We start from the raw sequence: 23,462 nt of genomic DNA, 5'->3' as shown, positions 1-23,462 counted from the left end.
CTCACAGATGCTGAGATTCCTACACAGGGTCTCAGTTCAACAGCTGCAGTAAGGTTAATTCTAGCATGAGAGTCTGCTGTAAAGAAAAGCCTGCTCGCAAGCTTCCTAAGAAGACACACCCAAACCACCAAAACACCGCACACGGCCCCGGGTCAGGTGGGAGGGGAGCGATGCTGTGGTGCTGCGAGCACACCGCTGCCCAGCAGGCCTAGCTGGTCGCATTTGGCAGGAGCACGAAGCTTCACCCGGCAGCACAGGGGCTCTCGGAAGAGCACCGGGCCCGCCCGGCTCAGCGCGGGCAGCTCGGCAGGAGGCTCCGGTCCGGGCTGCCCTGAGGCGAGTCCGGCTGCGGGCCAAGGGCCGCGCCGAACCTGCCGAGCCGGCCGGGCCGGGCCCCGGGGTGACCCCCGCCCTCTCACAACGCCTGTGGCAGGGAGGCGGGCGTTGGGCGGGCCGGCCGCCACTTACCGAGCCCCAGCACCGGGATGCTGTGGCCGCTGGCTACCGGCACGGCGGGGACACCGCCCGGACCGGGACTGCCCGCCGATGCCATAACCCGGCTGCGGTCTGGGACTACAACTCCCGGCTGCCCCGGCGCCTTACGGCGCCGCGGGCAGCCGGGAGCCGGGCAAGAGGAGCCGGGAAACGGGGAGCCGGGAAACGAGCGGCCGGGAGCCGGGAAACGAGCAGCTGGGGGCCAGGCTTTCCCCGGACCTGGGGCCCGGTCCCGACGAGCGGTGGGGCGTGCGGCGCCCCGGCTGAGCCCGCTTCCGTTTCCTTCGTGAGGCAAGTGGCGGCTGGGCGCGCTCCCCCGGCATGCTGTACCTGGTGGGGCTGGGCCTGGGGGATGCCAAGGACATCACGGTGAAGGGGCTGGAGGCGGTGCGGCGCTGCCGCAGGGTGTACCTGGAGGCCTACACGTCCGTGCTCACCGTGGGCAAGGAAGCGCTGGTAGGTCTGGCCACAGGGCCCGAGGCCTCTCGTGCCACGGGGCCGGGGGCGTGCGGGGGCTGGTGGGGCCGTGGGAGAAATTAGCGGTGCCCGCTCCCGGGAGAAATATGTACGTGACCTTCACATACCGTGTTTTCTAGAAGAAATGGTTGTGCTACTTTGCAAGAAAACTACAGCAAAAATAAAATGTACCTTCCTACAGCTGTTGGCACTAGTTTTCATCTCAAAATCTACCAATATATGCAAACCCCGCGATACTGGAGGACTTGATGAGAAAGTGTCTAATCTGTTTCAAAACAACAACCAAAAAACCTCACCCAAAAGTCATACCAGAAAAACACATGTTTTGAAGCCCTGCACCTCTGTATCAGCCTGAGGTATTCTGGCGTGTCTGCTGGGAATAACAATTTGATTATGTTGCATTTTCACATTTCCGCATGGGCCAAGCTGCCTCACCGGGTTGGGATTCCCAGAACAGGCACAGTTCAGTCAGAGATGGGCTGTTGGACAACATGGAGATAAAGGTTTTGTTAGTAATCACACCTCATGGGAGACAAGGGTACTAAAAATGTGCAAAACGTAACTCTGAGGAGGTCATCGATGGTCATAGAAAGATGAAGTTTAATGCTGAAATAGTACCAAAAAACAGCATAGCTGCCCACAGACCAAAGGTCTTGCCTCTGAATAAGCTGATGCTGTCTGGGCCTTGGTGATGTACAGCCATAATGTACCTGTGTGCAGAGCTGCAGATACATAGAGCGTGTGAGTCCTATAGCTTGTAATCAGCATTACATGGTTTCCATATACGAGGTAGGGTAGAATATTTGGAGCATCTCTGGTTTATCTGCGGTATGAAGATATGCTCTGTGGTTTATGTTTCTTTTCAGTACACTGAAGCTGTCTAAATTGCAGTCAGTCCATTGAAAACAAAATGTTCTTCTTTGAGGTTATCTGATAGTTGGAACACTGCTAAATGGAAAGGATTACTTGGAGATTTTTACTTTTCAAAATGAGCATTTGCTATCAATAGAAAAATTAATGGATTCCTATCCATCTGAAAATAAAACACTGAATAATAGGAAAATGCTGATAGTTTTTTATGTGGTTATTTTGGGTTTTCTTGTAATATATTTCTTACTGTTTTAAGTATTTTACCTTGAAACCTTGAAATACCAAAGATGAGACAAAAAATCAATAAAAACAAAGTAAAAATATTGTCTTGCCTAAAACACCTAAGAGGGAATATAGGATTTAATAACCAATTGTTTATAATACAGCCTGATTTACATACAAGTGACAATGCTGAATCGTTTATTTACTAATCTGAAGGTCGTTCTCTCCTAAGCACCATGAACATTTAGAGGAAAACTCTCAAGAAGAGCAGATCTTTGCCTGCAGAGACTTCCCAGAAATCCTTCTCTGTTGATGGTATTAAAATCAGGTCATAAAATTCAAATGACAAGACTTGCTTGTTTATTGGGTTGGCCTAAAATGTATATTAAAGTTATTTGATGTTGACCATCCAAATTGGCCCTGAGTTTGGTGAAAGAACTGTTTGGACCCAGTGACCTCCCAGTGAGTCTACATTTTACTTCTTATATATTCTCTACTTAGCATGCTTTGATTAGCATTGTGGAGCAGTCTCAAAGCATGCAAATAGATTCCCTTGGATGAAGCCAAACTGAAAGTTGTGTTCCTGGGACTGCACCCAATGCAGTTCTGGGGCGTGCATTTGCACCCAACTGTTCTGGGGCGTGCATTTGCTCACAGCGTTGGGCCAAGCCAGCCTGGTGCAACAGCAGCCCACAGAAGGGGATGTGTGGTGTTATGGAGTGCTCTGCTGTGCAGCCCAGCTCCCCTTGTGCTGATGTGCATCTGGGCTGAGGTACCTAATGAAAACCGGTGGGGTGTCAAAATTTGCTGCAGCTGGTTCAGTACAGGTCAGTTTGCTGATTAGTTGGTTCAGTACAGATCTCAGCAGTACTCCAGGGTGACTGTCAATGGTTCCGAATCACAGATGCGACATTTGCTTACACATTTATTTGGTCCCCTCTCTGTTGACTCCGTACAGGTTGCAGTCTGTTTCACAAGGAAAATAATATCCTGGTTTTATACAGTTAGGAATACCTACTCAAAAAATGGGCAGGAACTCATATTCAGGGAAGGGCATGTAACCTGGTAACAGAGGTCCCATACCTATTACTCTCACTATGGGATGGATTTTTTTATGGAAGCACCACTCCGCTTCTGTACAGGTATTACAGTTCTCTCATCAATTCACTATTCTGTGTGGGCAAAGAAGTCATAGAAGTCAGAGGAAAACCTTTCTGGATGATAACTGACTTATATTCTTTTATTGATTTATTAATATTTGTAATAACACACAAATTTGATGACTACTACTTATAACAAAAACACCTTTTTGGTCTTTGCCCCAGAAAAAAACTTTAATCATGTAAAGAGCATGTAAAATGCATGGTGACACAACATGGCAGATATTTTCAGTATGATCAGAAGACATGTTCTAGAACTAACTGAAGTTTCATTTACATGTGTGAAGTTGATTCTGAAAACAAAAGCATTTAAAATGTACAAAGAGACACAGTGATTACTGAGCTGCTGAAGAAAAATTAAGGACATGATCAAATACATGTTTACCTGTATACTCGGTAAAGTACTTCTTAAAGAGAACTCAAGATGAAGGATTAATATGAAGTCATTCCTTAGATGTGGTTAGCTAAAACGTACTAAGGAAAAATCTGAGAGAACAGGTTGTGATGCAGCTAGTGTGGTATTTGTACCTGGTTTGGTGCCAGTATTGTAAGTAGCCTAAGAGCTAGGCTCAGGCTGGCAGAGGGGGTGCCTTAGAGCAGCAAGTTAAATTAACTCTGCCTGGAGTCCACCCACGTACCCTCAGTGCAGCTGGGACTGAGCTGCTTTAGGTGCAGCTCCTCAACTGACACAGAAAGCATGGAAGACCAAGTCAATATCAGGATAAAGCTCACATTCACTAATTTTTGTCAGCTCAGGAGCTGCTCTATGAAAAGCTCAGGTGTTCTTGCAGGCAGAGGTGAGGTTCTCCAAGACATGGGGCAGGCTGCTGGGGAGAATAATGAAGTTACCTATTCCAGTGTCCATTGGCTGTGTTTCTGAGTGAGCACCCAGAGACATGCAGAAACATTCCTAAGTGTCTAATTTTGATGTTTATTATTAATTTCAATTTATAGGAAGAGTTTTATGGAAAAGAATTGATTTTGGCTGACCGAGAAATGGTGGAACAAGAAGCAGATAGCCTTTTAAAAGAAGCTGATGTTTGTGATGTTGCATTTCTTGTGGTTGGTGATCCTTTTGGGTAAGACAGAGCAATGTTTTAATTACAGCTTCATCACTATTTTTTCAATAGGAAGAAGCCAACTCTGTAACTGTAATTTTCAGACCAGAAACACTTTTATTTCTATATATTCCTTATTGTATTAAAAATATACATATAGTTGTCTACACTTTATCTTGCTTTGGAGTTTCCTTGCCCAGATGTCCATTATAGATAGGAATGTAGACCCTCCAGGATGTATGAATCTTTCCTTCAGCAGATACTTATAATTTCATTCATTATCATTTTATTCTTTGTGCTACCTTTTATAACAAATGCTTTGTCTCATGATTTGTCTGCTAACAGAAGAAATTCTAGGTTATCACATAAATAAGAAATGTGCTGTTTTGGGGGAATATTCTTTTAGTTGCTGTTTGCACTTAATAAACTGCAGCTTTTATACTCAGTTGTTTTAGAATACAGATTATTGGTTGTATCATCTGCTTTAATATATGCTAGTTTTTAAAATCACTTACATCTTCTGTTGATTTATTAGGCCTTTTGTTTCCACTTTTTATTCCTGCTGGAAAGTATAGTCTTTTTCTATGACCAGAAGGATCTCCTTCTGTCTCTTTAGTCAGGCATCATCAATCTGTAATGTCAAGCCATGCAGAAGAGCTTTTCATCTCCATCTGGTGATACAAGATTTATACCACAGTGTTAAGGGGCACAAGAAAAATGAAATCTGAGAACCTTATTTGTGAGGGAAAAAATGGAGTTTATGAAAAAAGGAGCAATGAGCACATCTGTCAAAAGCTGATAATTTATTTAAATACAGGTTGAAGGCAATTGGCAAGAGAATATTATATTAAACTAATTATGGGCAGATGACCCTGTATTCCAGAAATATTAATTATACTTGCAGTCCATGTTTACATTCAAACTAGGATTCCTGTAGAGTGTAGAGCCATGTTACCTGTATCCTTGTGCTGTGATCCAGTGACTGATACAAGTACACAAGATGAAAAAAACAAACTACATGGATTGAAACATAGCTGCTACTTGTAAGCAGTATTCTGATCTGCCTCAGTTATCATTAGTTTCAGTGTCAATATACATCAGTTCTGGTTAACATCCTAGGTTATTGTTAAAAACTGCCCCTTTTGTGAATAAGTTGCTTCTCTCTAAATGTTTATGTTCTTAGCTCTTACTACTGCAGCTAGAACTGCTCCTATGCTCACAAAGAACCATAAGGATTTAGGGGCTTGTGAGGTTACTAGGACAGAGTACTGAATGTTTCTGTCCTAAGAGAGGCCTTGCATCTGATTACAGACTTTCAAGGTCTTGCAATATTTGCAGGTGAGCAGAGTACTTGGCAGCCACAGGAGATGCCAGGTGTTGATGGTTAATGGTCAAAGTGATAAAGCAGGCTGTGCCCTGTCATCCTTACTGCAAGATTTTATCTGTGTGGTTATACCCATGGACAGATGTGCTACAAGAACCTGACAACTTTAGTAGTACAATGGGAAGTCCGCCACTCTAGGCTGGTGTTAATATTCATATTATTGCTATCCATAAAACTTAACTTCTGTATCAGTGACAGAAAATACTGCTGTAGTTTTGGCTGTGGAGGGATGGAGGGATGACTCCATGAAACTTTTCCTGGTATTAGCTGAGTGCCCATAAGGGCACTTCTGCCTTTAGCTACAGTCATTATAGACAGATCTACTGGGAGAAAAAAAATACTGGCTGGAGCAAATTTCAGTGAATAAAGCCAGCTGATCCCTTGGTTGGTATTAGCATAACCACAAAATCCTCCAGTGCTCCTTATCCTTTGTATGTGCAGGGAATAACACAAGGCTGTAAAACCAGTCTCCTCTTCTCTTAGAGCAGATATTCTTAAATCACCTTTGCTTCTGGAAGTCAGGAGCAACATTTGTGTAGTAACTAAAGTATTGGTTCAGATCACTTTACTGCCTTCTCCTAGGTCTGGGAGCCTCTTTGCATAAGGGTGTCAGATTTCCCAAATTCACATTCCTCATTTTTTTCCTCTCACTGAAATTGATTTCTTTTTTAAAATATTGATCTTTACAGCCTTGCCAGCTGCTGCCACATTTGTGTTCCAGTCTGAAACACCTGATCTGCTGACTGGGTGCTGGTCACACACAGCACCAAAATTATCAGGCTAGAACCAGGGGAATTCTGTTAGGGTAACTGAACAAGGCCAGGGTGAAAGCAATTTTCCTAGTTCATTGTTCTGATGGCCATATGTTATTTCTTTCCTTCCTTCTTTGGAATGGCTACACAAAAGTGTGTGGTCTCACCTTGGGAATGAAATGTCTAAGGTCATTGATCAGGTCTGATAAATTTAGGCAAGGGGTAGGTGCATTTTCATATTTCATATACATATAAGCATACATACAAGCAAAATACATATGTAAACATTGTTGCAGTTCAAAGGTTTGCTTAATCTGTATGTACTGACCATTTTAGAAAGGCTCTAATCTCAACTGCTTAACTGCAAACACAGTAATTCTTGCAGCTGTCAATCACTGCAATGTGTTTATTGAGCATTAGACCTGGAGCTGAACTCAGCTCTGTTTGAAACTACAATATTCTTAACTCTTTCAGAATAAACTTTATCACTCATATTTAGGCATTGTTAATTTGAGTAATCTGGACTAAATATTAGAAAAATTGATTCCATCTAAGGATGTTTTTTCTAAATAAACATGCAGTTCACCTCTGTCTGCTCAGAGTTCTTGTCTGAGCATGGGGCTTTCCTGGCACACACTGGTGCAGATGGGAGAGGGCCTGGCTGTGCAGCCAGTAACGAAATCCTGGAATTTTGTGGAAGTTTGTGCCAAACAGAGTTGACCTTTACAGTTCAATGCATGTTCAACAGACACCTGCAGAAGACAAAGGATACATGGAACTTTCCTTTCCAAGTACTTGCCAAGGCTACTTTATAAAGTAACATTGTAATAGTGTTGCAGTTTTAATGATGCCAGAAAGCCGCAAGGAGCTGTACCATACTGATGATGCCTGGCATTTCAGCTGGGGAAAATGACATATGGAAACCTTACTGGACTTTTTATTTTCCTGTAACCACTAGGATATTGTTGCCATTTTTCTGCCTCTGCTTTGTACTTGTTGTGAAGGATTTAATTTTATTTCAAAACAAACTAGAGTGATAGTAACACTTAGTAACATCATGTTTTCGATGTTTAATTCCTTCCTTTTCTTACCACAGGGCTACAACACACAGTGATTTAGTGCTACGTGCAGTAAAATTGGGGATTCCTTACAAGGTCATTCATAATGCCTCAATAATGAATGCAGTGGGCTGCTGTGGCTTACAGGTAATAATAGTCTTGTATATGCACATATGTTGTTCCATAACTGCTAAGCTTAGAATTGGTGAGCTCTTCTACTGCTGTGGGAGTGCATGTTGCAATCCCAACTTTGAAGATCTGTACCAACTGTACACATAATGTTAGAATTTTTAACACTTCCTTTTAGCATGACACTTGTCAGCAAAAGCCCCTTTTGATGAGCGCATATGAAAATGAATAGTAACACTTCTTTTCTTTTCTGCTTTCTAACTTCCTTCAGCCCCAGGAGCCTTTGATATTTAAAGTTATTTTACAGATAAAGCTTTGCTCATGTTGGCTTCCTTCTGCTACTGATGGTAAAATCAGGTATCAGGTAATACCTGACAAGTTTATTCTTAAATAAGGTTGTTATCCTGTAGAGAACTATGCTGATCTTGTCATAAAAGAAATACATGTACAAGCATGCATGTATGTCCAACTCAGATCATAATTCCAAAGTCTGGAATGTGATGCACTCTTTCTCTAATAAATTTGATCTGTCTCCACTTTCTGCCCATCTGATGAGTGAGGAGGGATTTGCCTAGCCAAGGACTAGTAAAACAAATTACTAGTGCATCTTGAATAGCTAAAGTAGAAAAGGTCTAGTGTTCCCCAAGAAAATACTTCCTTTTACACATGTATAGGTCCATTATTACTTTTATGAAAGTATTACTGCATGAAAGATATTGTGGCAGTTTATAAATCATAACTAATCACATATAAATTAGATGAAGCTTTCCCCTCTGCGGCGTTAGTCCCAGGATGCAACACCCCTCTTGTTTGCATTCATCACTTCAACATAGAACCTACCCTTTCAAGGTTCAGAATGGTTCCCTGTGTATGGGACCCCAAAACCAAGTTCCCACTTTACAAAAGCCAAAAGCAAGCACAGGAGTGTAAATGTACTACAGACTAGTTGGGGGTTTGAACAATAACTTTCCATCACTGAAGGAGGAATTCCTTCCTAGCAATACACAAAAGAACACAATTTATTTTAATTTCAGCAAACACTTGGTACCTTCAAATTTCCACTGACTCACTCAAATACTCCAAACTCCATCCAAATAGTAATGCTGGCCAACAGCAGAAAATCTGTTACAATGAGTTTGGGTATTTTCTTCGGTTTTGATTAGAAATCTGAGCACCCTGTCTGACCTGGCTCAAAACCGATGCAGTGACACCTGTCCCATTAGCTAATGCTAAAGGGAATGCTGCACAGCATTCACACTCTTTATAATTCTTCTTGTGAGCACTTTCTTATTGATACCTGCCTATTGCTGCAAGACTTGGGCAAAATTATCTTTTGGGAAGGAAATAGGCTTCTTGGTGTCTAAAATCTACATGTACAGCAGACAGCAGCTGTCGCATGACTGCACTTACTGGGGTGGGTAAAACAAGAGTTGTGGCTGGGGCTCGCCCTTCCCCTTTTGGCTTGATGGTGGTGCAAAGTTTGCTTCTGCTGTCAGGCTGTTGACAAGTAGTTTCTACTACTTGCTCTCTTTTTTGCTGTTCTCTTACATTCGTGAGGAAGGAAGATACAAGGCCCAAAGAGATTTTTAAGTTTTCTGAAAGTTTGCTTCCCTCACAATTCAGCCAGGCATAGGAAGGAGCGGTATAGAGCTTTTAGGTTAACTGAAAGAAAAGACCAGAAATCTAACGTGAGTATACTATAAACAGTCCATAAGGTTATTCACATATGCAGAGTTTTGGAGATTAGATTGCTGTTTCCTTATCCCATGCTGAATGGAGCAGACCATAAAGGAAATGTGATGTTATTCACTCTGGCATTAGTCCCCGTTTCCATTCTGGCTTGGGAGGGGCTGCCTTCTCCTAAGTCCACATTCCTGTTGTCATATAAGGCATTTTAGGAAATAGTGATTGTATTACCAGGCAGAATATAACCAGTTGTATATTTAAGTCTTGACTGCTCCTTACTGGCATAAACAACAAGTGAAGTGTATCTTACAAAAAAGCAGCCTTTGAATTAACTAGAGTTGTGTTGGAAGTTTATAATTTCTTTCAAAACCTTTACGTTCCATGGCTGTCTCCTGCCATCAATTTAATTTTGGAGTTATTGTGTCTCAAATTGTAAAGTTCCTGTCAAGTATAGAAGGGATTCCTCTTTTGCTTCACCACAGAAAAGGCTTTGCTTTTTTTCTTGTTTTAATCTGATTGTGATACAAACCCTCTCTCTTTCTTAGTAGAGAAAAACAGGAAACACCTTTATACGCCGTTCGGAGAGCCATGTGCGTAGCGAGCTGTAACTGCTGATTAGGCCGTCAGTGAAATGCAGCTACAGCACAGTCTGGTCACAAAAGAACATCTCTGGTCATCAGAGCAATGTTTCTGTGCAGCCAAAAACATTCTGGTACTGTGCAGTTTTCCTGTACAGTGATTTAGTGAAGCTGGTACAGCATCAGTGATGGTTTGTTACCTTCATTCCATGGTCGTAGTTCTTGCCAAATAATAAAGAGGGGTGCATATCTATTTTCAAATACTTTTATTTTTTTTAACTGTCCTCCTCATTCAACAGAATTAGTGAAGCTGTTTTGGAATACTGAAAAAAAGAGTGGGGCTTTAATTTTGAAAATTATACTTCTTGGAAGCTCTCACAGACTGATAAACTGTGCTGGGATAGTATAACTTAGCAAAGTGGTAGTCTGACTCTGCATAAGGCTCTGTGATTTGCTGTGCCTCTCACTTTTACACTGTTTTTGCTGTGGTTCACTGTAACAGACTTTTTCTTTCCAAGGCTGAAGAAGCTGTTTTCCCTTAAAAACAAATGAATAGCTATGGGAGAGAAGCCATGGAACCTGCTCCTATGTCAGTGCCTCTTAGCATATTCTCTGCAGGTTCACCTCCCTTGTCTGGAGTCTGCCACGTGGGTGTGTTTGTCACTCTGACTCCTGTTGTAGTGGGGAGCAACCACCAGTGAGGACAGTCAGGCACTTTGGTATCTGCACACACTGCCAGGGAAGCACAGGCTTTACCTGTGCCCACTCTCAGTTTTTCAGAATAGGGCTGATTGCTAAGGCTTTTAGCACTAGAATAAAGAGGCAGGAAAATGAGGATCTCTAATTTGCATATTTCTCCTTCATTTCTAATATGCATGACATCTGGGTTGGTTTGGGAAGGTCACTGGCCACAGTGGTGCTCTCAGGACAGAATTCTCTCTGACCCAGTGCTGGTAATGTGTCCTTGAGGTAGAGCTATTGGTGATCAAATACGTCGGGAAGATTCTGCATTTCTGAGTGGTGTTGCTCGTTTTGAAAGCATTTGGTTGGGTAGCTAGAAAAAAAACATGTTACAGCAAAGAGCTGCCTTTCTTTTGAGATGTACCCACTTTCCACCTGAATAGCTTCAGAACAAACATCTGCATGTGCCCTTGTTTCTTTCAGTGACACATCTCGGGGTTTTTTGTTTGCAGTCCACTTAATTCTTGTAAGACAATTACAGTTAAAAAATAGAAAATAGCCTTTTTGCTAGCAGCTGGTCACTTAAATGCAAAAGCAATGCTTACTGTGTTATTTTTGAGTTTTTGCTGAATAGGTGAGTACATTTCCAGTGTCAAGTTGAAAAATACTACTTAAAGATGAAAAAGCTGAAGGATGCTATCACTAATCACTGTGCTCATAGTCATATAGAAACCCTGTAGTAGCTGCAGGAGTGGAACCTCGGAGTCCCACCCTTTCTGTATGCCCTCATCTTCAAAAACACTCTGCTCTAATAGGAGGGACTTTACACAAAATTACTGACTGTTAAACTGTTTTCCATCATTGATTGTTTTCTCAGTCACAAACAGCTTCTGAGCCTTTAAGAAGTTGGCATTTGTTTCTCAAGCCAATTAAAGGTTAAATCAGTGCTAGTCACACTATTTCATTACTCACTATTGCTGTCCAACTTAGTGCCATTTGTCACCAGCAAACATGACCCAGAAACATCTATTTGGGAGATTTGGGAGGTTTGTTTTTTTTTTTTTTCTTTTAGATATGTTCATTTAATATTAGTAACCCAAGTCACCTTCAGGGCAGGAAGGAAACATTGCTTGATATTGTCAGAAAGAATCTTAGAAGGTTTTTAAAGATAAGGTGGCACTACCTTGCGGGGACGAATCCTCTCCTATTCAAGTTTGCTTTCTCAGTATTTTGATAGCTGAATTTTGTTCTGCTTGTGGAGTGGCTATTTCCTAAGCAGATCCAAGAGGCAGCCAAAGCAAAATGTGCTTGTCCCTTCAACTGATTTTATGTGATTTGTCTCAGCTGCCTTCTGAAGACTGCAATTATGTGGAGTGGGTTTTTCTCAGCCAAATGTGTTTTCTTCACAGTTCCTTTCTCTCTGGCATGTAGAAAGGGGACTGGAAATTTTTGGGACAGCTGGGGTGGTTTCTTGGCTTGCAGTACAGAAAGGAGTCAAAGCCACATATAGGTGAATGGTAAAACATTTCAGTTTCATGTGAAGGTTCTCATGAGAGGCATTTGAAGTTGCTAAAGGTCTTGGTACTAAATAAGGTAGTGTAAAGGGCTAGAGCTAGGCTTGTGGTTGTTTCATATGACCAATTCCAAGCAAAAACAAAGACTGAGTGATTCTTGCTACCTCTTTGTTGACTATCCACTACTTCTTAAACTGCTATCAAGCAACAATGTATATAACACAAAGAACAGCAGGAGCCCTTTGATGTATATGGTCTGGAGGGTTGTTAACAGGTTAGGAAGAATAAAGGGAAAAGCCTGACTCAGGTTCCTTATCTTTGAGGCTGAACATTGCATAGCATCACATCAGAACCCCTATGACAAAGACAAAGAATATATCTTAGCTTTTCTGGGTATGCTCATTGGGATCTATTAGGAAGTAACCTGGGATAATGCAAGGTGCTCTGCAGTCTCTAAATCCATTGAGGAATAGTCTTAGGAGAAAAAGCCTCGTAGTTCCTACCAGTGGGTTGTGATTAGGCTGAGAAGAGTCTGAATTTCCATAATTCACCTGTGCTGTGAGAGCCATGTGCAGTGTAACCTATGACCAGAACATAGCTCCATAGCATTTCAGCCCTACAAGGTCTCAGGTATTTGGTTGTGTATGGTGGCACGTCTGAAGAACGTAGTAACTCCTTTTGGGAAGAGCCCCAGACATGTGACCAGTCCTGAAGCTATTTGAAATGTTAGGAAAGGAGATAGGTTCATAAGTGAAAAATTGCTGTGTCACCATTGAAGCTGATACAGCAATAATTCTGGGAAAGATGCTGTAAAAATAGATGTCTGTGTTTTGAAATGTTTGCTTCTTGGTTTCTCTGCAGCTGTTGGCCAACTGACCTTTAATATTATTTTGCATCTTCTCTCCTGCTTGCTTTAGTATTTTTGAGAGGGGTTGGTGGATCTTCCTTTTTTAATTTCCCTTTTTAGTCCCAGCTTGTTCCGTCTTTTATGCCCTAAATTTTTGTGGTGATTGACAACACCATGATTTCAAGTGAGGACAATTGATCAGGACAGTTTCAGGTATCAGACTGGTCTTTAACAAAGTAGCTCCACATTTCATTGAAATTCCACTTGCATGAAAACTTCCCAAGGTAAGATCATGGTACTTTCTCTCACAGTTCATTCTGGCCTCTCAATTTGCAATCAATTCTGCTTGTATAAACAAGAAGTAAAATAAGAAATAGCATTAACAGAGAGGTTAAAATACCATCAGAAAACAAGCACCAAAAGTTGTCAATCATTCTTTCATATCATGTGTGTAAATAAAATAGGAAGTTATATTGTGTTCTGAGGTGATGTAACTGTGCGTTGAAGAACAGCTTTCTGCAGTATTTTGTGAGGCAGAAAACTCCAGCAGCAGGGCATTGCCTCAGAGTAGAGTGCTGGCTTCCTTTGCTGACCTGAGCTATTGCATTGCAAAATTGGAGTGCAGAGTTTTGCTTAAGCCAGTTACTACTTGGGGGGAGGGTGCAGAGAAAGGGGTATTTCCAAAGACTGAGGTCTTTCAAAATGACCTTTTGAAATTTTTCTGTGATGTTTTTGAGCATTGAGGAGAAGGTAAGGAGTTTGGTTTCCAAGCTGAAAACATGAAATATCAGTCCAACCATTTCACTGCGCCCCTTTGAAATTCTGGCACTTTTGTGCCTGAGCAGAATATAGGCACTCTTAACAATCTGCTCATCAGTGCAAGTGTGATGCCTCAGATGTTGGGGCTTGTACAGACCACACATTGCCCACTCCTAAACCCCACATGCTTCGTGTAGAGTGCAGCACACACAAGTTGGCTGTGAAATTTCATTTGCTGTTGCCTCCCTTTAGAGCTGTGCCAGCCACTGTACAGCCCAATCCTGTCTGCAAATACATACAGCTCATCATCTTACTGAACTCGTGAACAGTCTCAAAGCATGGCAGTAATCCTTAGTTGTGTTGTAACACTCCTTGGTTAACAAACAGGTCAGACAGTTCTATTTCAATGAGAAGCATGATTCCTGGAATTTCGGGACCCTCTGCACCCCTTTATGGTTGGTGGAAAGAATGCATTTTAATTTCAGTGGGTTTTGTCTTTAGTGAACCTGCTGTCTTCTGTAGCTCCTGAATCCTTGGGATAGTAGTGCATTTTTTGGCATTTACTGCTCTCTCTGCTGCAAGATGTTTCTTTAAATTCAGATACTTCATGCACAAGTTCAAAAGTTGTCAATTAGAGCACAGAAGAGGAAACTTAATTAGGAACAAATTGAATTCTGCATGAGGTACAGGGAGAGCATTTAAAGTGTAAGTTCTGATACAGTCATGTCCTTCTTAATGCAGGCTTGCCCTGGTGAAGAGCAGTTCCTATGTTTGTTTAAATGTCATACATCTGCAGAGATCAAATACTGGATGAGAAAGAAATATTGGTTTGTGTCTGTAGAACTGTTTGTAAGGTAATTGGTTATAAGTATTCAAGCACAACAGAGGTATCCCACTTACTACTTTAGTTCCTCAGCATTCAGACTGATCGTGTACCAGGGACTTTCCAAAGTAGTATTCCTCCCTCTGTAATTTAAAGTAAGAATATGTGCACATTAATCCTAGGAAATCTCTTCATCACAAGTTTAGTTAGTAGAGGGGTATAAACTACAAAAGCATTTCTAGGAGGTTAATAACATATGTCCTACTCTATCTTATTGGTATAGAAGCTCCTTCGGTGCTTTCCAGGTGCTGAGAAAACAGGTGTATTTTTTTTTGAGACTAAGTTTTCTGTGATATCAATTCTTCATTAAGGTATTCTGAAGATATTTCTACTGAATAGACAGAATATTTCCAACAGAAACGTTTTACTCTTTTTTGACATCCAGGCTTCAGTATTAATGCAAAAGCCTGTAAACAAAGAACAGATCAGTGAATGATTGGCAAAGCTTGTACAAAAAAGGATAACTTGCTTAACTTCTTGATGGCAAAGAGGATGGAGACTCTTTGTAATTAGTAATGGAAAAGAGATTTATAACAATCAGAACTAGAACGGTATGGTATAAAGTTGAATGTCCAACTCATTCTCAACATGTGGTAGAGTGGTTTAGGAGTTCTGATTCCCAACATAATACCTCTCAGATAATAACATGTTTCCCATTTCTGCATATCCTTTCCTTTCCTAAAGGGCAGAGGTGGAAGTTTTTCTTCCTTCCCAAAGGGCCAAGGTAAGATTTAAGGTTATTTGAGGCCACTTTCTGTCCTGAACAAGGACTGCTGCTTTAGGGAGGTGGTTGCAGTGGTTTCAGGTGCTGATGGGGAGCACTTAGGTTGGTATCAGACATTGCAGTACTTCTGGAAGATTGCAGGAATGCTACCAGGGAGATTAAAGGTATCTTGCTCCCAGATGCTCTAACAGTGAAGGGGAGAAAGAGAAACTTCTTGTACTAATAGCTTTTCTACAGATTTGGTACAAAATGCAAATGAGTTCTAGGCAGCCATATGAAAAATAGGCAAAGCATAGTTTGATTTTTCTTTTCATTTTCTAGAACACAGCCTTGAAATAGCTAGCATCAGGAAAGTTACATCAGGAGCAACTTATTTGGTTCAACCTGTATTTACTTTACTGGAAGAACCTTTAGGTTGTGAAATGTACCCAGTATGTTCTTGTCCTTGTGCTAGAATGAAATACTTAAAAGAGGAAATGTTTTCAGTTATCTTCCAGGAATCTTTGAATAAATTTTATCAGCATGATGGTTAAAATTTTGAGCTTTTGAAAAGAAAAATGTTTCTGCTGTGATTCAGGTTCTGCTCTACCAGCATAAAGGAGTTAAAGCCACAGCCTAATGCCACAGTAAAGAAGTATGTGTAGGGGAATCCCCACATAGCACAGAGCTGCCAGAGCTGCTTCTATACAGGGTCCTCTGCCAAAGCACACACAGTGCCTTTGTCTCCTTTCATGGGCTTGGAAAAGCAGCTTTTCCTTCCAGGAGTACAGGGAAAGTGAGAAGGGTAGTCCATGTAGCTGTTGTTTCTCTGGTGGGCTTGAGCAGACAGAATACTGGCAAGCTGTACAATCCATCTGGAGTGGCCCCAGTCCAGAGCTAAACAGACCAAAATTGATGCATGGTATTCCCCTATTTCAGGGCAAAAACTACTTCCAAGCCAAATACTGCCTTAAGTTACATGTGACTTTCACTTTTGCATCACCAAAGATGATTGGCAAGACTATTGCTTCAAATGTCTTCACCAAGATGAGGGACTTACAGTAATAAATGTGTTAAGACTGAGAATAGAACTAGTGAGTATGCTTGACATAGAATCTGCTAGCAATATTCTTACCATATGTGCATAAACCATGTTGTACCTCTCTACTTCCTGCACAGTCTGTCTTCAGATCTTCATATCCACTATCTCCTTAGACTGTAACTTCTTTTACCTGCTAGAGCTTCCATCTGCAGCAAAATGCCATTTTAATCTGTAGAATCAAAACATTAAATTATGGCATTATTCCAAGCTGTCTAACCTTAACCAAAGTAAGAAATAAAAAACCTTTAACCCTTAAGTAAGAAATAACAAATAATAATTTTGGTGATAATCTTACAAAGTTTTTGCCTTTAAAAGGACTTCAGAATTGAGTAACAAAAGAAAGTAGAAATAGAAAGTTACTAATTATGCATTGGAAAGGTGAATGCAGTAAAAACTTTACAGGTAGCTCATGACTTGGCCTGTAACATTATTGCATGCTCTTATTTTTTCTTATTGCACATGTATGTTACTGAATTTGCTCTGTTTTACAGTTGTACAATTTTGGAGAAACCGTTTCCATAGTGTTCTGGACAGATACATGGAAGCCAGAGAGCTTCTTTGACAAGATTGAGAAGAACAGGCAGAATGGAATGCACACCCTGTGCTTACTTGGTGAGCTGCAGCCATTCTCCTGCATTTTAGTCTATGTATTGAGTGTTTACCCAACTGACTAAATCACAGATAAGCAAATGTGGCATTAAAAAGGTTAGTGCTGAATAAACTTTTGAACTGAAAGTGACTTCATGGATGTAGAAGCAAATCAGTATCTGGGCACTTACAGTTGTGGGGTTTTGCATTTTAACCCCTTTCATCTGAATCACTTTGGTTTAGAAGTTGATTATATAACAAGGAGTACTTATTCAAGGTTAAAAATGTATCCAGCTTTCTCTATGACAGTTTGGGAGGAGAAGGGGTGTTTGAATGAAGGTAACATTTGGATTCCTCTTGGAAAGATTATGGTCAATTTGTTTCATAAAATTGCAGCTGTGCAGTCTTACCTACCTGACCCCTCCTCTATTTCAGTTTTGCCCAAATCCTTATTTTTTCCCATAACAGAGGCTTGTTCTAAATTTTGATTGGGACAGGAAGGAAGTGCTAATGAAAGGTTCCTTCATGGCAGTGATGTAATCACTGTCGAGCAGTCAGACTGCTTTACATTCTGTGACATAATGTGCTCATAATTTTAAGAGTAGTCCCAATGAACTGATGTACTCAAATGTGCTAGTATTTAACTATCTTATGGTAAATATGCCTATTTGTATATTTACCAGGATTTTTATTTGGCTGTGTTGCTCTGAAATCTGTGAAATTTGCCCTATTGTTGGGTAAAATCACATGCATAAAGTCACAGGATTTTGAGATTAACTAACAGATGAAACAGTACAGTGTGATCCATACTCTAATAGCGAAATTTAATAATAATATTAATAATAGCTAAAATGTTGTTAAAGCTTCACCTACATAGAAAATCAAGTAGGAAACTTGTAGGAAAGCTGTGTTTTAATGTGTTTTGTTCTACAGATATTAAAGTGAAGGAGCAGTCTCTGGAGAATCTCATGAAGTGAGTCACCATTTTGAAAATGCATCGAAACACACAGTGCCCCTACGAAGTTGTTTTTGTACAAGGAACAAAGGTTCTTTGCCCATAGTTTAATGCTGAACTTACCTGCCTTCTTCTCTCCTGCTTCTTGGTGGCCCCGTCTTTGTTTCTTACAAGGAGTGAAACTCTTTTGTTCCTTGCAATAGGGCCTGGCTTTATTTACAGTAACTGAATGGAGTTGCAGCAGAACATAATCTTTTTTGTAACTGTTCCTGTGAGAAGCACTAAGTCAGAAAGGGATAGGCTTTCCTCTTGGTGAATGAAGTGTTAGTTCTCTACTGTTCTGTCACCTCCTGAAATAGATTAATATCTGAAACAGTGTTCTAATTTTATTCTTTGTACACTGGCTGGAACAGTGCAAGTGCAGAATACATTCTTGAAGAGTTAAATAAGCAATATACAGAAAATGCTCTTATGCTCGTTTAACTGTATTCAAAAAGCTTTTGCCACATCTTACTCATCTCTGCAGTCTGTATGTTTTCACAGTGGTGAACGTAAATGGCTCCTCTATACACATGCTGTAACTGGTCTAAATTAACATTTGTGAAGTCTCACAGTATCATTGAGGTTTGTTTATTCTGGAATTTCAAAATAAAATCTGTTTGACTGAATCCACAGTTGGCAAAGCAAGCAGTATTTCATTTAAGAATATATTTCTAGTCTGTAATCATCTGTCTACAGGGCATTTAACAGAAAAACAGTTGTATGCCCTTGGATTTAAGTCTATTGCATCCTTCAAGAGTAGCTGCAAAACCTGCATCTTGCTTCTAGCAGCTGAATTTGCTTTTAGGATCTAAATGATCTGGCAGCTGGAGCCCAGCTGTTTCACTGGTGTGGTGAGAGCAGAACAGATTTCTGTATTCTTTAAAAATTCCACTCTTGTCTAAAAGACCCAGCCTGAGAGCCTGGGCCTGTTTAAGTTCAACCTGCTGGTCTAGAGGTCTCTTGAAATAAGCTGTAAGATTGGTGGGGATAACAAAACGAGTTATATGTGAAATTTCTCTGCTTTTCCTTCCCTGCAGAGGAAGAAAGATTTATGAGCCACCACGTTACATGAGTGTGAATCAAGCTGCAGAACAGCTTCTTGCCATTATTCAAAACAGAAGGCTCCAAGGAGAAAAACCAGGTATGATTGGACTGCTTCTGTCTGCTACCACCCCTCTCCAGTCACACCTCTTGCTGAGCCTCTGAACTCCACTCCCTTCCTCCGACTCCCAGAATTCTGCTCTGCAGTGGATTTGGGCTGCCTTAAATCCTAGTCATGAGATGGATTTAGCCAAACTTGAGCCCAGCACAGTTCAGTGAGCATCAATGAAGGTGCACTGGTGGCTCTTGGAGGTACAGTCAAAGCCTTAGTCTGGAAACCCTGCACTGTTTCTATCTATGTGGAACTGTGAGCTCTTTGAGCCATTAGAGTTGCAGGAGGTGGAAAGATTCTGAGCATTTTAGATCAGTCAAGCTTCAAAAAAAATCTCAGCTTTTAATTAGATTGGTCACACTCTGCACTATGTGAATACCTGCAGAAATCTAGGTTAACCAAAGATGCAGAACTGTGATTTTCACCTTGAATTTTTAACACTAGTCAGGAGCAAACTGTGAAATATTTATTGAGACCAAGGGTAAAACCACAGCAGCTAATAAAGATGATGCAATTGTGTCACAGAATTTTTTACTAACAAATTCATTTAGGTCTACTCCTCATTTAAAAAGTTTATCCCTTCAATACTGTTAAAATGAAAATCCCTTAATTTTATCCTTTACATCCATCGAGAAGGAATCAGAAGCAGCAGTTCCCTCAAAGTAAACACAATTCCTGAATTAATTCTTTCTTATCAATATCCTTAAGCTTTATTTTCTTTGAAGAGCAAGTTTCTTTCCTAGGCCACTCCAATAATTTAATAATTGGAAGTTTAAGAAAGCAGTGTTAAGGTTTAAGCATTTTGAGTACTTTTTCCCTTATGATAGGACCATTAGTCAATAAATTAAACATTTCATCTTCTTTCTTGCAGAAATTACTGAAAACACAATTTGTGTTGGCCTTGCTCGTGTGGGTGCTCTAGATGAGAAAATTGCTTCAGGCACTCTACAGCAGATGTCCACTGTGGAACTGGGTGCTCCACTACATTCCTTAATTGTTACAGGCACTATGCATCCTCTGGAATTGGAAATGCTTAAACTGTTCTCTGTAGATAGTTCCAGTTTTGAAAATAATGCATGTCAAAGGACTACTTAAATAAAAACAAGGATTTCTATTTTTATTCCATCTTTAATTGCATAACAGCATAAAGATATTGCTATGACTATTTAAGACTTGTCTAACTGTAGTTAGACTCTATATTGCTTCAGAGGACAACACTGCAGGAACATGGACCTGCTTTTACCTGAGGCTGCAAACTGCACCTGCTGGTATCAGCTTCTACCCTGCAGACACCGCCAGAAAGTTCTAAACCTTTGATTCAGATCCTTGACATCCACACCAGTCTTGGGCTGCTGACTAGGCTAAGAAGAGTACCAGGTATCTGTGTGACATCACTTGCTGTAGTGCATTAACCAAACCTACTGCATACGTTGTTCTAAGTGCATTAGATGTTAAATTTTGCCTTTCAACTTTTCAGAAACTTAGGAGTTCTCTTACCAATAGAAAACATTAGTGTGCAAAGCCTCTTAGGTCTGTGTCCATCTTTGCCTTGGGAGAGTAAATACAGGCAGGTGAGAATACTCTAAACCGAAGAAAACCAAGAACTTTCCCTTTGGACAGCTGGTGAAAGAGTGGGAGAAGCTGCACAGAATTTCTTAGTTCAGAAGACTGCAACTTAAAATAGAACTGGATTTCTTCATATGTTAATGCTAGCATTTATGAAGGGTTAGACTCAACTGCAGCAACCACAATTAACCTCAAGCCAAGTCTCAGCAAACAAACTGCAAGAATTCTCTTTAAAATCAGCTTGTAGATGATTGTGGTTGCTATTTCAACTATTCTTCACAGTATGATGAAAACAAAGCAGATCTGTATGCATATTTTTTTTAAACTGAAGATTTATTGGAAAGAAATTTGATCCCATATCTTTTCAGCAATATAGGATATTTAACATTTTATATAGACTGTATTCAAGTAGAAAAGATTACATTAAAAATTTCTTAATATTGCACTTGGGACAAGCCATGGCAAAGCTACTAACATTAGCATTCCAGAACAAAATCATACATAGTCTTCAGAATTTTAGTGAGCTGCCTTGTGTTACCTGCCAGATTTCTTCACAGGTGCTTTGACAAACTTTGCTACTGAACTGAAGCTCACTGCTAAGAGTAATTCCTGTAATTTAAAGGTAATTCAAGCAATATGCTGTATGCTACCAGGAATGATTTTGGCAATTGCTTCATTCACATTATTTCACACTTTAGCCAAGATACTGTAGTGATTCACTTAACTCTTGTACAAGATCCCAGCACACATGTGAGAGGCTCCAATGCACATGGGAAGTGAAATACCCAACTCTTTTTACACATTATTTCAGCCAAATTACCACACAGGCAGGAACCTTTTGTGGCTCACTGAAACAGACAAGTAGGTTGAGCAGTATTTGCACACAGCAAGACTCTCTCTTCACATGCCAGGCCCAGCATGGCTGGCATTGCTTCACATTATAGCAGTGTCTGGCCAAGGAAGTCCCCACAGGGATGGGCATTGCAACAAAGCCTGAACAGGGGACAAATCCAAAAGAGAACCTCAGCGGTCTGCAGATAAGGATTTTCACAGAAGTGTAAAGGAGGAATTAACTACTGAGTCAGTATTGAGGATCGGAGAGATTATTTAAAAAAAAAAAAAGAAAGAAACAAAAAAATCCTGTTTAAAGGAATGGGATAATCAAGAATCATAGCAATCTAATGGCTGCTGGAGAAAACAGAACAGGGTATAATTATTAACTGAAATTGTTGCTCTGAGCAATTTAAAGACTTTGTGTCATGAAGAAAGATAAAGGTTTGCATTTTATAAAAGCATGCAGCTGAAAATCTGCACTGTGAAAGAAAAGCATGGACTTTACAATTTGTTTGCACACTATGTGCAGAAGATGAAAAACTGCAGTTCAGCAGCAGATTCTCTCATTTTGTATCTTGTTTACATTCCCAGAACAGGTTCACTTACAACAGTTAAAAAGAGAAACCATTAATTTTCCTTCACCTTTAAACCCAGCTTTACATCTTTAAAAAAAAAAAGTAAATTAAGAATGTTAAGTCACTAAGGGCCATTTTATTAGTAGTAGCAGCTTCAATTTTTGTGTAAAAATAGTGTCAGCAGTTTTTACTAATGATGCAACTGAACTTTTGCTTTAGTAGGCATTATTACATAAAAAGCAAAGTTGTTTATTTACTTTTCATCTTAGCAAATCAAACTAGTAACTCAGCTCTCTGTAGGGCCATCCTGATGAAAGAAGCCAGTCTATCCAGAGCTGTACACTTACCAGATTAGCCCATAAAGGACCAGTCCTTACTGTGCATATTCATAAGAAGAGTTTTCTTCACTGTTATGTAGCCCAAAAAACATTGAGGCATTTTAATACAGACACTCTGTAACATTTGTTTTATCTTCTTATTTTGCTGTAGGTGTGGTAAAAATCATGCAGTTTGCAGGCTTGGTCTTTGGAACAATAGGGTTTTAAGTTACTGGTTTCAGTCACAAAAAAAAAAAAAAAAAACCACCTACAAACACAGACCAATAACCTACCCCCACAGTATATATCAGTTACATGAAAACATGAGAAAAGCACACTTTGAAAACTTGATTCAAAATTCAGAAGTGGATACCAGGAAGCTGAGTTTTAGCACATGATCTGCAGACGTTCACACATCTCTGGATGTCAGCCATTCACACAAGTCTTTGTTTAAATCTTGCCTTGCATTTCCAATAACGTGTCAATAGCAAAGTGTTAGGTAAGCAGCCACTGTTAAGTAATTAGCAAAACACAAATAATGGTGCGTTGGCTCTCAGGGTAAGGAAAGCTGCGCTTTTGCTTTCAACTTCATGGTTTGTACTCTTCTAAAACCTGAGCAAGTATCCCCCTTAGGTGAAAAAAAAATCAGACATCCCTTGTTTACTGACATACTACATGTGACTGCAGTTACTGACTGAACATGTCATACACTGTGTTTTTGTGATGCTTATCCTTTTTCAGAAAGCCTAAAAAGGCTAAAGTCTGTTTTGAATCTGACTTCCTTAGACTATCCCCAATTACATTTGACAAACAAATGATACATTTCTTACTATAAATGTTTAAACATAATGAAGTGCTATCTTGCTTGGCTAGAAAACTCTGACTTGTACATATGCTTCCAACAATCAGCTAAATCATAATAAGCAAAAACAATTATCAAAAGTTATTTAAATTGTTGTGTAATTGTAACAGGCTTATAGGCTTTTTCACTCCGTTTCCCATATTAAAAGTTTGGTACATGTACATTTAAAAGAACACCATCACCACCATCAAACAAACAGCCACTCTGCCAAG

At 40.3% G+C, this 23,462-nt stretch overlaps 1 protein-coding gene across 1 annotated transcript; it reads left to right on the top strand.

Annotated features, from left to right (window-relative positions):
• Nucleotides 1-342: 342 nt before the first annotated feature.
• Nucleotides 343-20,216, top strand: DPH5 (diphthamide biosynthesis 5). Its single transcript, XM_053950259.1, is given in 9 exon segments — nucleotides 343-597; nucleotides 600-797; nucleotides 800-951; nucleotides 4,179-4,303; nucleotides 7,515-7,623; nucleotides 16,850-16,970; nucleotides 17,880-17,919; nucleotides 18,981-19,084; nucleotides 19,968-20,216. Coding segments are annotated over 9 exon segments (1,185 nt in total). The 5' UTR covers nucleotides 343-485; the 3' UTR covers nucleotides 20,192-20,216.
• The last annotated feature ends 3,246 nt before the right edge of the window (nucleotides 20,217-23,462 follow it).

The sequence above is a fragment of the Vidua chalybeata genome, chromosome 9, assembly GCF_026979565.1.
Source record: "Vidua chalybeata isolate OUT-0048 chromosome 9, bVidCha1 merged haplotype, whole genome shotgun sequence".
Taxonomy (NCBI): Eukaryota; Metazoa; Chordata; class Aves; order Passeriformes; family Viduidae; genus Vidua; species Vidua chalybeata.
This window is presented reverse-complemented; position numbering and strand designations above follow the sequence as displayed.